This window comes from Trachinotus anak, unplaced genomic scaffold (assembly GCF_046630095.1).
Source record: "Trachinotus anak isolate AG129_WGS33_773 ecotype Australia unplaced genomic scaffold, CSIRO_AGI_Tana_v1 ptg000002l, whole genome shotgun sequence".
NCBI classification, from domain to species: Eukaryota; Metazoa; Chordata; class Actinopteri; order Carangiformes; family Carangidae; genus Trachinotus; species Trachinotus anak.
The window spans coordinates 2,345,820-2,363,873 of record NW_027273853.1 but is presented as its reverse complement, the minus strand read 5'-3'; the positions used below and the strand labels follow the sequence as shown (position 1 = coordinate 2,363,873).

Genomic DNA, 18,054 nt, shown 5'->3' with positions numbered 1-18,054 from the left:
TATTTGTATGTAAAAGTCCTACACGACAGCTTCAATGGTCGACAAAAGTCTGTCAGGTGAAAACTGTTCTTACTGTGGCAAGAAACTCTCTATGCTGCTTCTTTCTAGATGTCTGCTCACTCTGACTGTGATGGTATATCACTATTCCTCACTCTACTGATGAAAGTTAATCTTTAACAGATATAAACTGACTAGAAAATAAGCCTGGGTCAAAATATAGTATATTTCTGATTTTATACCATGACATCATCTGACAAAATCAGCAAACACATAAGTTAAAGACAAAGACTGTGTGGCGATTTCAGCTGTATTTACTGTAAAATGATATATCAAAAAGAAAGTTAGAAAATACAGAAAAAATACTTTCTTATTGTGTCTCTCACACAGAGCACAGCCTCCACCTGGGATCCACAATAGTTCAGCCTTTATTTACCTCAACTCCAGGAGGTCACAGACTTTTATTAGAGACAGCTCTTTATTTCTAACTCCCTCTGTTTGATATGTAGAATTGGTCGGTCTAGCGTTTCAGTGGGCAGAAACTCTTAACAGGACTTTTATTTCTGTGCTGCAGGAAGTGCATTGTCTCATTTCTGGTTGCTGGTGTTTCTATTGTTAATATGCTGTTCAGATCTGCTTGTTTCTTTAGCTTAGCAGTAACTGATGACCAGTGTTGATGTAAGGCGTTACTCAGTAATGAAATACTGTAATATTATTACTTTCCCCAGTAATGAGTAGTGTAAGGGATTACAATTCCTAAAACAGTAATAATATTACCATTACTAATCCTATCAGCACTTCATTACCAGAACATAATTTGTTTTTTGTCATAGGTTGGCTATCTTATGATGATGTAGTTCTGCTGATGTGCTGGACAGCAAATATGCTCTTACTGCAGCTGCTGGTTGTCTGAGGTTGAAACGGTGATGGCTGAGAGATGAGAGATGAAGGAGGAGGGAACTTGTGAGGGAGCTTCTGACAGAGGAGCTCTGTGTCCACTACGTCAGTTAGCTAATGGACTTTTTGTGCATCAGAGACAAAGTGCGAGGACAAATTCTTGACAGAAAAAGAAGCTATGGAGTATTGGAGGTTTAGGGGATCTGAGGTTGAGACTCTGAACCAGTTCCCAAACGCCAAAAACATTTACATAAAGTACAACACTCCAACCCCATCTAGCGCAACCAAAGTTTAGTTAAGGAGCTTTGGCGCTCACCCTGACAAGGAACAGACTGCCTGATAAGAGCTTCAAAAAGCTGCCGTGAGATATAATCATTATTTCACTTCTGAACATCTGGACCTTTTTTCATATGTCAGGGCTGAAATAACAAAACAGGAAGCTACGGTATCACCCTAAATGTGCAATGTTTAAAAGAGAAAGTAATATAGTAATATAATGAGTAATATAACAAATTACTTTTGATATGAAGTAATTAGTAAAGTAATAGTACTACTTTAAAGGAGTAATAAGTAAAAAAGTAATTTATTACTCTTCCTGAGTAACTTGCCCAACACTGCCGATAACTTATTTCTCTCTCTCCTGGTCTCTCTGCTCAGTGTGTTTTATGTTGAGTTATTCCTTCTCAGTATCCTTTAGTGATAATGATACATGTGATGAAAGTAGTTTATGTGCCATAATAGCGGCAAAGCTCAGTGTATTGGAAGCACTCCTCTGCTTCCCTGCAGGTTCCAAGCAGCCGGGTATCCAGCTCAGTTGACTGCCTGTAACAAGAGGTGTAGCCCATCCACACACTTGCACACTGATGGAACAACAATTAGAGACAACTTAGGGTGCAGTATCTTGCTCAAGAACACTTTGACACACAGACTGGAGGAGCTGGGGATCTAACCACGATTGAACCAGCGGATGACCCGCTCTACCTCCTTAGCCGCCCGATCCATGTTTTGAAATGCAGTGGTGAATAAAACACACAATACACAATGTTGCTTTACTTACTAGTTTCTGTTGTTTAACTAGATAACTTTGTCATACAATGCTGACAAATACAGATTTATGTAAACATGGGATTGGTTTAGAAAAAAAGGTCCTGTTACTGTTAGACTGAGAGAATTGTGTTATAATGTCCTGCAACTTAAAAACCAGAGTGGCTGAGCTTGAGATGCATGACTAGTGACAAACTCTACAGTCCATCTGATAAAAAGCAGTGTGACTCAGAGGCTCTCCTTTCGTCTGGCTTGCGATGGCTTCCCTTATTTCAGCTTCCAAACCTAGATTGCTCAACTCCCCCCCCCAACCTCTAAACAGTTCCTGGTGTGTACATCTGGAGTGGTAGCCTGGCATTAGCCTGCTAATTGATCCTCTGAAGAGCCACCGGCCAGCGGCCAACATAGTGGTGGATGGAAGTACATGTGGCGCTAAGAAAAGACTTCTGTTCTCTGGGCCCCCATGCTCTCATTCCTTGCATGGAAAAAGTGAGATGGGGGTTGGAGGTTTGGGGAGAAGTAGGGTTGACCTTTTCCTAAAAACAGCCTCTCTTTCTCTCTGTCACCCAGTCACACAAACTGTGAAAATCAATAAATAATTGGTGAAAGTAAAAATGTCATAAAAGGGCTGGACTGTGGCAGGGCTCTTTTCTCATGATGCCGTACACAAAGAGAGGGAGAAAACTGCGGCTTAGCACACAAACACGACAATCAAATCTCTGGTTTAGGACCAATTACAATGTGTATTGTAATAACAGAGAACATAAAACACTTTTTAAGACAAACAAGCAAGAACAAGACACCGCTGACAAGACCAAGTTGAACATGAACATTCCTGGACACATCTCTGTGCTTTGGCTGAAAATGACACCTAAAGACACAGTCACACCAGCACTTAAAACTGCAGGATTTTGTGGCAAATTGAGCATTGAGCTCAGCTTTGATGAACTTTGACATGTTGTTGCCTCACAATCTATTGTTATTTAACCTGTCAGAGTGTGAATTCCACATAAGAGAAGCGTTTGCAGACAGCTATGAGACAATAGTACAAATATGTCTTTTGAATAAACTGTGTGAAATGACTTTATAGAATGGAAAGGTATGGTGAGTAGCCACTGTGTGACCACACATGTAGAGCCACATACTTTGCAACATGTGAATGAACCAGGCCTGAACAGTGTGTAGAGAGAGACGTTTGAGCTCAGAGAGCCCTTCATACCATACGTCCTAAGAATATGGGGGAGACGAAACAGTTTTGTGGGAACAATGGTCTAAAATTTCTCCTGAACAGTGTTCAGGTCTAATCGGCAGCTACTTCACACAAGAAAATCAGGTCATACCAAAGACTTCACATACTTTTTCTTGCCTTGCACAAAATTGGGAAACTAGCTTTTTCCCAATTACCAAAGAAAAAATGGAAAAAAACCTGTTCCCGTTCCATTGTTGTGATTATGAAGGGAAATCAGAAATTGAAATACCTGGAAATCATCTTTCTCAATTTTGCACTGATTTCTTTGGTGCGACCCGGAAGTTGTAAAAAGTAGGTCACTTGTCACACAGCCAGAAGTCAGGAGCAATGATTTTAGTTGCAGTGATTTTGAGCCATGATTTGGAAATGGACATAAACAAAATGTCTTTGCAGGCATATGTAGGTTTTACTGAAGAACACAGAATAGATGGATTCCCTTCTGGTGATATTGCTGCTGTATTATGCACCCAGAAATCAAAAGTGTAGCTAATGGTATGCTCTATAGTGGTGGAGAGGCTTATGCCGATGGTAATCAGGAAAAGGCTCATTTCCAAATTTTAGTTTTCTCATTTCAGAACGAAAATTCATTGGCCTCAAAGTACCCGTCTGAGTGGCCACCTAAGATCACTTAACTCACTGTCATGTTCATGAAGCCAGTTTCAGATGACCTTTGCTCTGTGACATGGAGCATTATCCTGCAGGAAGGAGCCATTAGAAGATGTTGAACTGTGGCCATACAGGGAAGCACATGGTCAGCAACAACACTCAGATACACTGTGGCATTCAGACCATGAGTGACTGGTATTAAGGGGACTGGACTAGGACCAGGACCAGGCTACATTATTCCATACTTCATCTGTCCAGTGTTGGTGAGTCTGTGCCCTCTGCAGCCTCAGGTTTGTGTTCTTGGAGGAACCTGATGTGGTCTCTGCTGTTGTAGCTCATCCACCTTAAGGTTAGACGTGTTGTTCAGTCTGATGCTTTTCTGCTACGTGGTTGTAAAAAGTGGTTATCTGAGTGTTTGAAAACCCGAGGATATCAGTCACTGAGATCACATTACTCCCTCTTTCTGAAGTTTGATGTGAACGTTGTGAACAACTGACACTCCTGACCTGTATCTGCAGGATTTTATACATTGGACATCAAAGCAAACTAATATCCAAAGCACAGACGTAAGAATGGAGTGTAACTCATCGGCTAGTCCTTCAATACTTTTTTGCTTTTTTGACAGGAGTTAATAGTAAAGTCCAGTCAAGTTAATTTTATCTACATAGTCCATAACCACATTTTTTTTTTTTCAGGAGTTTAAAATCTGTACTACAACACTGAAACCGAAGTCTCATTCTGGAGACTGAAAAATGATGAGAAGAATAGGTAGCTTTTAGTCTATATATGTCTTTGAATCCCAATATAAGCACTTCTGTACTGAAAAAGCTGGCAAACGTTTGTGTGCAGAGGTTCATTATCATGACCAAAAAACAAAAAGATTAAAATACAGCAAATATCCCATAAACTCTCCACTGAGGCAGCATGAAAAAGGCCCATCTAGTGACCTCAGTCACTGATTTAAATGTAAAGAAGGAGCATTTGAAAACATTCATCTCAGAAATAAGTGTCTCACACAGTTTATCAAGAGCATAGATCTGCATAGATCTCTCCTATTTTACTGGTAAACCCAACATTAGTTTGGAAACCTTGTTTGTTTTCTTGTACCACCGGTCAGGCAACATGGCCGCACACACACATGCAGTGGCCAAGAGCTTGTCAACGAAACTGTAGAAGCCATTGTCTTTTATGAGAGAGTAAATTTCGTTGTATGTGAACATGCAATGACAATAAAGGCATTAATTAATTAATTAATTAATTAATTAATTAATTCATTCATTCATTCATTCATTCATAGTGGTTAGCCTTACCTGGTCTCCCTAATGTCTGTTAAACTATAGATGCATCAACACAAAAACACATAGAATGCTAGAGGGCCTACCCTGGTGGCAGCGGCCTCTCCCATGTTGTGGTTTTGGTGTTGTGGTCGACGTAGTACACTCTGCCATGAGGCAACACCCTCTGCTCCCAGCTAAACAGACAGTGAGAAAGAGAACGGCATAATTAATCTAATTACAGTAATCAAGCTTTTCTCCCCATTAGACCAGTTAGGTCTTGCTTTAGACAGAGGGGATGGGGGGTGTCCCACCACCTTTTCAGTGTGTAATAGTGACAAACAAAGACACAGATAAGTATTGATGTTATGACCCCTGAGGAAACAGCAGCGCTCGAAATTCATGTTTGTCATACTCACCTGCAATCATTCACTATCTTAAGCTGTATTAATAGCCTTGAAATTATTAATCAAATATATCACATCTATTCATGCTTCTGTTTCACTTTGCCAACGAATCCTTTTGCAATTCACTTCAATGAAGCTCATCTGACCTGAACTGACAGACAGAGAGAGGAGACAGTAACAAACCAATGCAGTAATAGTTAACCATCTATTCTGACTGACTGAGACATCATGGCAAAATGTGGTCCTGGAGACACCTACAGTAGCAGGAACCACCGCAGAGGAGCAGGTGGCAGGTGTTTATGTCTGTCTGCAGGCAGATTTTGTCACTGTGACAGCATTAGTTCAAGATACAGTCACAAAACTTTACAGGTGTGTAGGTTGCGTTCAAAGATGGATGTGGTGTGACCCATGACCACTGAGTACTCATATAATAATGCAGTTATAACAACTCAGTCCTCATGGGTTGGGAAGTCAACATGTTGATGGGCTGGTGGGATCCCACTGCAAACTGGTCTCTAGTTGTGTGTTTTATATTCATATTTTTTTCTTTCCTTCATAGTGACATTAGGCCAGTGGAAATCAGAACTTTGGTCTGATGAGACCAAATTTGAGAACTGCCGTGTCTCTGTAAGAAGCAGTGAAGGGGACCAGATGGTATCTGAATATGTGCAAGTCCTAACCAGCCTCACTGCCACAGCATTCTGCAGCGACGTGCCTCCCATCTGGTTTGAGCTTAGTGGGACCACCATTTGTTATTCAACAGGACAATGACGCCAAAGACACCTCCTTGCTCCGTAAGGCCTATGTAACTAAGGAGAGCTAAGGAGTGCTGCATCACATGAACTGGTGTCCACAAGCACCCGACTGAGATGGTTTGGGATGAGCTGGAGTGCAGATTTAAAGAAAAACTGCCAACAAGTGCTCAACATATATGAGAACTCCTTCAAGACTGTAGGAAAACCATTTTCTGTTTTCTACATAATTCCATACGTGTTATTTCACAGTTGTGATGCCTTCAGCTTCATTCTACAATGTAGAACATGATAAAAATAATAAAGAAAAACCACAGAATTAGAAGGTGTGTCCAAACTGTTCACTGGTGATGTATATTTTCATAATAACACTGATGAAATTTACCAAATCATCTTCTATTTGTCTTCTGCCTCACATGTACATTTTGTGAATATTAAGCAAGCAACACCTGATTTACTGAGGACAAGTTTTATAGAAGCTTTTCGTTACATTTTACATGTCACAGACTCAGAAACATGCCCTGTCCAGGTCCTGAGACTGTGCACAGTCAGTGGACATTTTGTAAAATTGTCTCTTCCTAACACAACCACCTCCAAGCATTGGTGGTCACTTTCAAAAGACAGAGTGCACCTTCAGTAAAAGTGAAGAATCAAGTAATAAAAAAACAGGTGTTTCTGTACCAACAACTGTGCCCGTGTTCTCTTTTGTTTGAGTCCCTGCTCAGTTTTCATCCCTCTCATACAACCATCTCTGCAGGGTTGTATGAGCGTTTTACAGTGGATGTGAGAAGGCTCGTGTCTCTTACCCTGCTGGGAGTGAATCTGTGGTGGACTCTGTTGTGGTGCTGCTGCTGCTGCTGCCCTGCTCTGTGCTGGAGGTGGCATTGGTGCTGGGCGCTGCAGGGCTGGCTGGACCTAGGGCGTCCTGACCTGGAGAGGGGCTACCACTGCTGCTGTTGGCAGCTGGGGATCTGCCCGATGGTGAGGGTGGAGGAGGTGTGTGACGGGCCACGTCCCCATGGCTGTTCTCCAGCCCATTTGATGTAAACTCAACTTTGTCTGAGAGAAGACACAGCAAAAAAGAACAAGAGAAATTGAAAAATGGATAAAAGAGTGACTTAGTGATCTATCTATCTATCTATCTATCTATCTATCGTTACAGTTTTAGCTCCAAAGCTCAAAAGGTGAAAAACCAGGATCTAAGGATCAGCTGATGTGGTGATGTGGATTTTCTACAGATTTCTGGCAAATCTAAGACAGCTGCTCAACACTGTTACATTGTAGTGTATGTGTAGTGTCATAGGAGTACCAGAATACAATCATAAAAGAATAAAAATATAATTTGGAAATATAAACAGGAATAAATAAAAGAATACGAAAAACATGCTTTTACCTATTGCTTTTGTTTTTACCCTCTGGATTTTTCTTTTCTCTGTTGCCTCTGCTCAATTCCTGTGTGCAGGAATCGACTACCCAGCCTTGGTAGGAAAGCCCACCCAAAGCCAGTTGATTGACAGTCTGGCTCTTCAAGAAATAGCAAAAGCAATTTGGTAAAAGGAAAAGCAACAGGGGAAAATCTTTTTTTATTGTTTTATTTATTTCTCTTTACATTTCCAAATTTATTTTCTTATTCTTTTACAGATTTATTCTTTTTTAAGACATTCTTATGACTCCATGCTAGTGAGCTGTAAAAACAGAGGACAAACAGGAAACAAACAAGTTGCTGCAGAGGCCTCAGATTTGAGAGCTGAATAACTGTTCAGCAGATACAAATCCTCTTGAACTTTGCTGAGAAGTGACCTGGAGTAGCATCATACAAGGATTAATGTGGGAGAACAGATATCAGCATTACACTCTGTCTCAATAGATATTATACAGTTAGCGTGAACACAGTCAGCATGTTTTATAATAAGGGGTTCCGATATCCAGCACCACTTCGGATCAATTTCCTGTTGAGAAAAATACACAGATTTTTCTCTCCACCCTCTTTTTCATTAGAAAAGACTAATGTAGAAAACATTCAGGTGATGAAAAGGCGTCCAGAGCTGACGTCACTACACTGGTTTAAATGACAAACTCATCTGTGGCGGATTAAATCAGCTGTAAATATTTTACTGTTTACTGTTTTGACACAGAGTGATGAGTCTTCTCTAGTGAAACCATCTACTTGATCAACTCCATTTCCATTGATGCAATCTCAAAGTTTAACTTTAAAATTAATTAAATCTAATTTAATTCAATTTATTTAATTTTACTTCATTTGACATTAATTAATAATAATTTGCACATATCACTGTTTTCATTGGATTGTCGTTGGATAGTGCTTGTCTTTACCACATGAAGGTACGAGTGTAAATACACCCAAGATGCACTGAGGACGTACTGTGATCACTTCTGTCTTTTTTCTTTTTATTGTTTGTTTTTTTTTGGCTCCACACAAACGAAAGGAGGATATGATGTGAGCAGGAAAGAGCGATCAGATTTCAATCGGACCTCAAAGTGGGCACATTAATACCAGCATAAGTGTTGGTAACATGAGTCAGTTATTTACTTACTTGCAAATGTTAAAAGTGACTAGGAATCCGGAATTAATCAGATTCAATATGAGGATTTAACAATGAATTTAGTTTCTAAAAAATGCTATCAAACAGCGACAAAAGGGGCTCATGAGAACTGAGAAGGGATAAGCGTGTGTGTGTGACTTCAAGTCTGCCAGTCTGTGTGGATGTGCAGAATGTGCCAGGGGGTTAGGTGAGGCAACATTCATAACTGATTCATATCTTAATTGTCTATGGGAAGATCTTCGCTTCAGTCGATTCTCCTGAAAGATTCTGACTCTACATAAGTCTGAATGAATAATACAGGACAGAATTCCCCCTGCAGTAATCATCAGTGTGCTCATCACTGTACATGTCGATGCAACATCATGTGGTTATTTTATTAGTCAAAACAGCATTTAGTTCCATTTAAAGATGCAGAATATCTGCACAAACTACTAGCAGCTTCTGTCCATTAATAGTCAGAATCAGCTCCATCAAACAGATCAAACTCTAGTTAGTGTGCACACATAAAAGTTGAGATCCTGTTTAAGCCAGGTCTGTTTATGTGTATGTGTGTGTCATATACCTGCACTGTTTCCTGGGCTGCCTTGACTCTTGGAGGACTGACGGCGAGCAGACGAGACCAGCCCAGGGATCTGCTCCTCGGTCAGCTCCCCATTAGTCAGAAAGCCCCCTCTGGAGCACCCTGGGGAGCCACTCTGTGAACCCCCCACTGAGTGCCTATTACTCCTGCAAACAGAAAGAGATACAGAGAGAAGAGGATTTGGAATAGATGAGGAGGGAGAGTGAAAGAAAAGGCAATGAGGAGGAAAGGCAGGGGGGAGGGGAGGTAAGAGGGAGGCACCATGAGACAAAGAAACATAAACATTTACATTTAAACTATCAAAAAAAAAATGTGACTGGTTCTTCAACTGTCTTTCATGTGTGGTTGCTGTGGATCAACCCACAGTTCTGTTTTGACAATTAAGGCTCAGACCTTCCTGACTCAGAGGAACAGGCCTGGTACACATACCAGTGTGTACATGGGTTAAGCCGGCATACAAAAACACACAGAGGTGTCGAAGTTGGCTACTTCTCCTCTTTGAACGCCCTCATATTTTCCAATACTAAATATAACTTCGCTTTTCCGACAAGAACTTTTATAAAAAGATAAACATGTTGGCTTTCCCTCCCCAGGACTGAGGAATGCTGAGGCCCAGCTTGGACAGGCATTAACAAAAAAAACGGATTCAGGGCTGCACTTAGTTGTTTATCTGCCACAGAAAGGAGAAGAACCATGAGAGGAAGGAAGCAACAACTGACAATGTAAAATGTTGTGTGTGTGTGTGTGTGTGTGTGTGTTTGTGTGTGGGCACTGAGTTCCTCACCATGGCAGAAGAGAAATCTCCTCTCCTCTTATACACAACTGGATGGAGATGTGGACGGTTCTCCATGACAGCGGCGGTTTGGGCTCTTGGCTTAACTTGTGTTTAATGCCCCCCTACAATGTTTAAAGGGAAATACCATCTGACCCCATGCAGCCTCGCCACAAAGCTTTGAAATAAATGCAGCCTGCTCGACTATTTGTTATCCATCCTAGCCAGTGAGAGCAGCATCTGAAACCACATTCAGGGGGAATAACATGCTGGCTCTCTGCAGAAGTGCTTCAGTTGACCATACTGGCACAGGCTGCCTTCACTCCATTCTTTTCTTCCATTTATTTTCATTACCATTATGCCTCGGGTCTTATGGTTTTCATAAGCGCTTTGCAAACAGTGTTTTAGAAAAAGGTTACACAAGTTTATTATTGTGCTATTATTCTTATTATTTTACCAGAACGTCTAGAGATTTGAAACCAGCGGTGTAATGAACTGTGCTTGATTTCGATGCCTGAAAGCTGCTTTTTGTATGTTTCTCAGAGGTTTAAGACTAAAGCCATGAACTTGCTTAGTGTTGCGTGAGCCTCTGATCCAGGTCACCACAGACTCCTCCTATACGGAGTTTTCAAAAAGTCTTCACTTCTGTATTGTAGATTTAATTTTAAATGGATAAAATTGGTATTTTTTGGCCAATCAATCTACGCTCACCAACCCACAAGGATGATGCTGCATAAATCTGTTTAGATGTAACATGACTTTCTGCAAGCCCACTTCCTCTTCTTATTAATTCATCTTTTCCTCCCCATAAACACTCTTGTGTAGATCCACTTGCACCAGACAGAAAGATGGACAGATGGCAATATGAGGCTTGACCAAAGAGAGAGTGTGTGTGTGTGTTTGTGTGTGTGTGTGTGTGTGTGTGTGTTGACCTGCTCTGAGATCCAGCAGTACCGGGAGTCTCCTCACTCTGTGTTCTCCTCAGGTTGGGTCTGTCCGACTGAAGTGTCTCTGCAAAAACACACACAAACATCATCACTGTACAGATATGACCTACTGTCACTGAGGGGGTGATGGTGGGGGTTGGGGGGGTTAGGGGCAAAAACGTATGTGCTGCATTAAGACAGTAAGATCAGTCAAACAGCCACACTCACATCAGCAAACACAGCTGACATCCATATTTAAACATGGACATGACATGGACTGTGTAGGCTGCATTGTTTCTCCAGCATCAGGGGAAAAAGCATCTGAATGTGAACACAATTCTTCGTTGCTTTTAAAAAATTTAGAGGAGACTGAAACAGTCCAGAAGAGAATCCTTGACAAAACTAAAAATTCTGTAGTGTCTGACTTTATACTGCAGCAAAAAATGTGACAAAAGATCTGACTGTGTTCATGGATCAGCAACAATGTGTTGTGTTACTATAGAAACCCAAGTTGAGTATTGGTTACAGCAAATTATGAAATGTTGAATATTGTGAAAAGAAAGGAAATGTTTTTGTTTTTAACTTTCTGAAAGGATAATGGGAGAGAAGGAAACTAGTTGATGCATTGACATTAATGAAAAGTTGAGGATAAAAGACGACTGGCTTGTCAGAAAAATGGATGATGCAGAATTTAAAAAAAAAGATAATTCTCCGTTTTAAGATAAATTAAGAAATTAAGAAATTCAGTTTGCTCAGGGTGTCTGCTCAACATTTAGACAATCTGTTCCATTACATTGATACACTGCAGTCAGAAAGTCTTCAGATCCCTTCAATGTGTTCACATCTTGTAATGTTGCAGCTTAATGCTAAAAACCATTGCAATTCATTCTGTCCTCATCAATCTACACTCAGTGTCAATAATGACAAAGCAAAAACCATGATGAAGTATTAAGACACTTGGATATGACTCTTGAAATTAAGCTCATTTCTCTTGATCATCTGTGAGATGTTTCTGCCCCTTGACTGGACTCCACCTGTGGTAAATTCAGCTGAGTGGACATGATGTGCAAAGGCACACACCTGTCTGTTTAAGGTTTCACAGCTGAAGATGTAGATCAGAGAAGAAACCATGAGGAGGAAGGAGCTGCCTTCAGAGCTCAGAGACAGGATCGTGTCGAGGCTCAGATCTGGGGAAGGCTACAAAAAAATTCTGCTGCTTTGAAGGTTCCCAAGAGAACAGTGGCCTCCATCGTTCTTAAAAGGAACAAGTTTGGAAAAACTAGGACTCTTCCTAGAGCTGGTCCCCCGGACAAACTGAGCAACTGGGGGAGAAGAGCCTTGATAAGAGAGGTGACCAAGAACCTGATGGTCAGCCTGGCTGAGCTCCAGAGATCCTGTGTGGAGATGGAGAAATTTCCAGGAGCAAAGAATAAAACACCTGTCAGTGGTGTTTTGTTCTTGTTTTTTTCTAATGGAACAAAAAGGTTTTTGTGTTTTTTCTTTTTTAATAATGCTGCCTCCAGCTGCTACTCTGGCTGACACTTCATCAGTTCCAGTCTCTCTTCCTAGAGGGTTTATCATCATATTACTGTCACACTTTGAACGTTAGTGAGGTCACTGGTCCTCTGCAGAGCTGTGTAGAAAATGAGAAAGTGCTCATAGTGTAGTTTAGGTTTATAAAAACCTCCAGAATAATCAAATCCATACACACTTGAAACATGTGGCAATGGAAGTACAGTTAGTGGATTAATAGAGACCATTCATCCTCATATGTATGTGTGTGTGTGTGTGTGTGTGTGTGTGTGTGTGTGTGTGTGTGGGGTATGCGGTCCTGGTGGTGTGAAGGAATGTGTGACTATATGCTCAGTTCCAACTGTGACTGAAAACCTCAGGCCTATAACATGTTTCTCATTAACACTCACTTTCTGCTTTATACACGCAAATGCAGCAGCTCTCTGTGTGTGAGACACTCACACCAGAGGTATGGCAGCCTCACACACTGTCCATGTTTACATGCATATATAGCCTGCTATCGGCAGTAAAGCAAACACATAATCTCTCCCTGACTCCCTCTCTCTCACACACACACAGAGTGCTGTTTTGTGGCTATGAATGGGCTTCTTGTGGGCAGACCTGATGGACATACAGAAAAATAAACAGTGGGAGCAACCATTTTGTCATAGCCGGCTCACTGAGTTCATCACCCCCCCTCCCTCTTAATGGCACAAGTCTATTTACTGACCTGATGTGTGTCTGTGTGTGTGTACATTTAAATGTGTATGTAAGTGAGTAATGTAGAATTTCCAGTCAGGAACCATCTGAAGACACGGAAACATCCCAACTACAAAAACAACTTCACTGTACTAAAAACAGAACAGAGCAGATATCAGTTCAGCAGCTGCTGTGGGTGACTGAGAACTTTAGGTTACTTGAGTAACCCCAGTTCTCTGAGTGGTACAAAGGGGCATCTAAGTGAATGCTGTGGTCAAACACAGACGCCACTGATTCACTGATCAATGACTGTTATCCATTAATCATTTAGTCTATAAAATGTCAGAAAATATTTAAAATAGCCTAAGGTGACGTCTTCATTTTACTTGTTTTGTCTGCATAACAGTCCAAACCTAAAGATACTGTTTGTCAGGATGTTAAAAACAGGAAAGCAGCACAGCCTGACATCTGAGAAGTCAGGAAAAAAAACTGTTTGGCGATTTTGCTCAAGGAATTAATTATCAGAAAAAAAAATCCATAAATCACCTAATCATTTCAGCACTACTGACATTAATGTTGCACAAACTGAATGTATTTTTGATCAGAAGTTCCAGTGTGAAGTCACCACTAACGGCTATGTTGTCAGTGGTCAGTCTCACACTCTACACAGTGATTGGTTCAGTTGCACTGCTGCCATTTAGTAGACACCTAAAGTCACCTGTAATAATAAAAAAAAAAAATTCTGAAAATGACATTTCATTGAATTGTAGCATCATGTAAAATTGTCAGAAAGACACGACTGACTAGAGACAAATAGTTAGAGACTGTTTTATATTAAAAACTAAGAGTACCACCTTATGGATGTAACCCTCCACCAACCAACCAAGTTACAGGAAATATGGTCACAATCTCCCCTCCCGAGTTACAGCGTTGAATGATGGCCAGAAGTGTTTTTGCAGAACATTATGATTTCACAATGAAGTTGACCTTTAACCTTTTATATATAAAATATTACTTCATCACCTTGTCCTGGTAACCATTTGTTTTAAATTGTGTCATAACTAGATAGATATATAGATTTGTGAGTTAAGACCAAAAATGTGTTTTGTCAGGTCATAGTGACCTTGACCTTTAACCACCAAATTCTGATCAGTTCATCCTTGAGTCCAAATTAATGTTTGTCCCAAATTTGAGGAAACTCTCTCAAGACGTTGAGATATCATGTTCACAAGAATCGGACAGACAACCCGATAACACAATGCCTCCAGCTGCTGCCTGTGCACAGGCATAAAAAGAGAAAGGAACGTTTCCCATCTAGCCAGCTAACATATGACATGTCACATTATCTATCACCATTTCAGCAAAAACAATTCAATGATCATTGATTGTTTGCTTTTAGGGTATGGGCTCAAATCAGGGTCAAAAAGATTTTTAGCTTGTAATGTGATGCCCACAAATACAAAAATTTAGTTGTAAATCAACCTTCGTAAACCTGTAAAATAAATCTGCATGAGAAATTCATGTTTGCACATTTGTAGAAAAGATTTGTATCTGAACAGAAAAAAGAAACGGTATGAATATTGACAGTCCAGTCACAAAGCAGTCCAATCAGAGGGCCGATGGCTGCATTACCTTAACCTCTCACACAGGTTTTTACAGGTGTAGTAGTTTTCCATCCCGGATGATGGGGCAGGCTGTTCTACAAAAAATTACTCATCAAAATGATTCAGAAGGTGTTATTTTAAGTTAAACTAGTTGTAATACATCTAATATAACACTAATTAGGTCATTGTGGGCAATGCTGCAAATCAAGAGAGTTTAAATGCAGCATAACATCTCCAGCATAATGTGTTTAAGTCACTGGTGTGTCTGTGTGGACAGTCTGAGTGTGTGAGCTGTGGTGTACATGTGGCCTTTGCTTCTGAGGGGGGGCATGTTCTGTGTACATGGAGTATGTATGTGAGCATCTAACATTTACAAAGTGTTTCAATACTCCCAGAGAAATCTTTCTGCTCTGGCTTATGCCTTCCCCCCATCTTTCAATACAAGGGGTTGTTTGTTTTGTGTCTGTGTGTGTGTGTCTGTGTGTGTGTGTTTGTTGCCAGGGGAAATGAGTAAAAAAATGAACAGGAGGTACTTTCAGAGCAAGGAAACAGAGCACCTTCACACTAGCAGAAGGTAACACACTCAAACCTTTATAGACTTTATGTATTCAGGCAGTCCACAGATACCTGCACACACACACACACACACACACACACACACACACACACACACACACAGAGCAGAATGTAAAACAGATATACATGCACACCCATGAACAAACAAAACGCAACTGGTCAAAGATTGAGAAAACCTCCATTCTCTTCCAGCTGTTGTCAATGTCTCAGTGTTTCTGAAATGAAACACATAACAAATAAACTATTGGAAGCGCAGGAATCACAGAATCTTCTTGTGGAACTGAATTCAATCTAAATCTTTTGACTCATACAGCAGCTGAACACACCTGTGGCTTCTTTCTACAATGGAAATTAAACATTGTTCAGAGAGTTGGTCCCAGCACTGTTGCAGAAGTTCCCACAGATGTGTCCAGTTCAGTCTGGAGACTGCGCTGATCTTCAGCCTCCATCTGATTCTGTTCTTCTATTGTTGTGGCTCATTATATCTTGCTGTAGGATGAAGCCCTGACCAACTTGTCTATCTTCCTTTGTTACTGGTCTGTTTCTACCATTCTGAATGCAATAAACAGTGATTCTTCCTGCAGCACAGTATTGTCCTTGTAATATATCAGAGTGTATAGTAACACAGTTTGCAGCATCCCACTGATCCTGCCTTGGTGGCACAGTGACCAAATTAAGCCTCTCCTCACTGAAAGACACATGAAAGTTTTGCAGAAAAGCACCTGAAAGACTCAGACTGTGAGAAACAAGGTTCTCTGGTCTGATGATGGTCTGTTTGGCCTGAGTTCTAAGCATCATGTCTGGAGGAAACCAGGCGCCACTCATCACCTGCCTAACAACATCCCAGCAGTGAAGCATGGTGTGGCAGCATCAGGGTGTGGGGGTGGGGGGGTTTCAGTGGCAGGGACAGGGAGACTGGTTAAGGCTGGGGGAAAGCTGAATGGAGCAAAGTACAGAGACGTCCTCAATGAAAACCTGGTCCAGAGTTAAGGACCTCAGACTGGGCTGAAAGTTCACCTTCCAACAGGACAACGACCCTAAGCACAATAGCCAAGTTAACACAGGAGTGGCTTAGGGACAGCTCTCTGAATGTCCTTGAGTGGCCCAGCCGGTGCCCTGAGAGGAACCCAATCAAAGATCTCTGGAGAGACCTGAAAATGTCTGTTCACCACAGTCCTTATCCAACCCGACAGAACCTGAGAGGACCTGCAGAAAAGAACAGCAGAAAATCCACAAATCCAGATGTGCAAGGCTTGTTGCATCATCCCCAAGACGACTTGAGGCTGTAATCACTGCCAAAGGTGCTTCAACTAAGAACTGAGTGAAGTGTCTCAATACTTTTGCCAGTGTGATATTTCAGTTTTTCTTTTTGATAAATTTTCCAAAAAAAAAAAATAAATAAAAAAATTCTGTTTTCACTTTGGCATTATGGGATACTGAGTGTAGACTGACGAGGGAAAATGAATGGAAACTAATTACTTTATGTATATACTTTCTGAATCCACTGCATAGACACACACCGGCACACACACAAACACGACCTGTCATCCCTGCCCATGCAAGCCAGGAGAGGAAACCCCCTGCTACCCTGCACACTGCTTTGGGATCACAGGAGCAATTGTGCTGCCAAACTTGCAAACAATGAGACCCAGTTACACAATTTTCAGAAACAAATTAGACAAAAGCACTCCTCATGTGTGTGTGTAAGGTGTTTTAAGAGAATTCCAAACAACAGGCCATATTAAACAGGGTGAGGCACAACTCTAGTCACTGAACGTTGACCTTTGACCTATGTCCTGAACCTTAAAGCTTGACTGGAAGCACATCTATGCTTAATTCCTCATTAAGAAATTCTGGATCAGGCCTCACCCCCTCCCACCACTGCTGTTTGTGGTAGGCTGACCAGTGAAAGAGCAGTGTGTATCAAGATGGCTAGCGAGGAAACATCAGAGAGACTCCAGCCAAGAGTCTGCTGTGCACCAAAATTACCGACTAGCAAATGTATTAGTACGGTTAGCGTAGTTAGCATCTTTATTTGGTTATGTTATTTGTTAGCTTGTTAGCTTATGGCTGATGTAGAGCCCACAGACTACACTGTTGGTTCTGTCAAAGCCTTGTGTGCTCATGAGGGCTGGGTGATATGACTTCAAATCAATTATTACGATTATTTCAAACCTTAACCTTGATTACAATAAATGAACAATTACTTTTTTTAATTTGCTTTTTTTTAAAACTTATAGTCAAATTACAGTTCTCTGACAATTGTCTGCGCTGTAAATATGCTGAATTATTGAAGCTTGGATATTTTTTTCTAAAGAAAGACTCCATATGTGTGGCTATTTATTGAATAGCTACTTCAACAGCACCTCTACAGCTCACAAATTAACATGTCTTGTTTGTTTCGTCCATACAAAAGCCAAAGTGTAAAAATGACATGTTACAGTGTTATAGTTTTGTGCTGGACTACTTTTAGCTGAGAGCAGTGACATCTGGGAGTCTCTGCTGACTGCTAGCCAACCTGAAAATGACAAGTTTTTAGAGGTCTCTGCTCCCAGCCAAGAAAAGAGTCTGGCTGGGAGCAGAGAGTTTTTGTTA

At 41.0% G+C, this 18,054-nt stretch overlaps 1 protein-coding gene across 5 annotated transcripts in view; it reads right to left on the bottom strand.

Moving 5' to 3' along the window:
- wwp2 (WW domain containing E3 ubiquitin protein ligase 2) overlaps positions 1-18,054 on the bottom strand; it is a 66,508-nt gene that overhangs the window by 33,066 nt on the left and 15,388 nt on the right. For all 5 annotated transcript variants that reach the window (XM_071489698.1, XM_071489681.1, XM_071489671.1 and 2 more), the window contains exons 6-9: positions 11,075-11,153; positions 9,353-9,516; positions 7,033-7,285; positions 5,175-5,264 (exon numbers count right to left, since the gene is read on the bottom strand). In XM_071489698.1, coding sequence (XP_071345799.1) covers positions 5,175-5,264; positions 7,033-7,285; positions 9,353-9,516; positions 11,075-11,153 — 586 coding nt within the window. The remainder of the gene's footprint in view (positions 1-5,174; positions 5,265-7,032; positions 7,286-9,352; positions 9,517-11,074; positions 11,154-18,054) is intronic.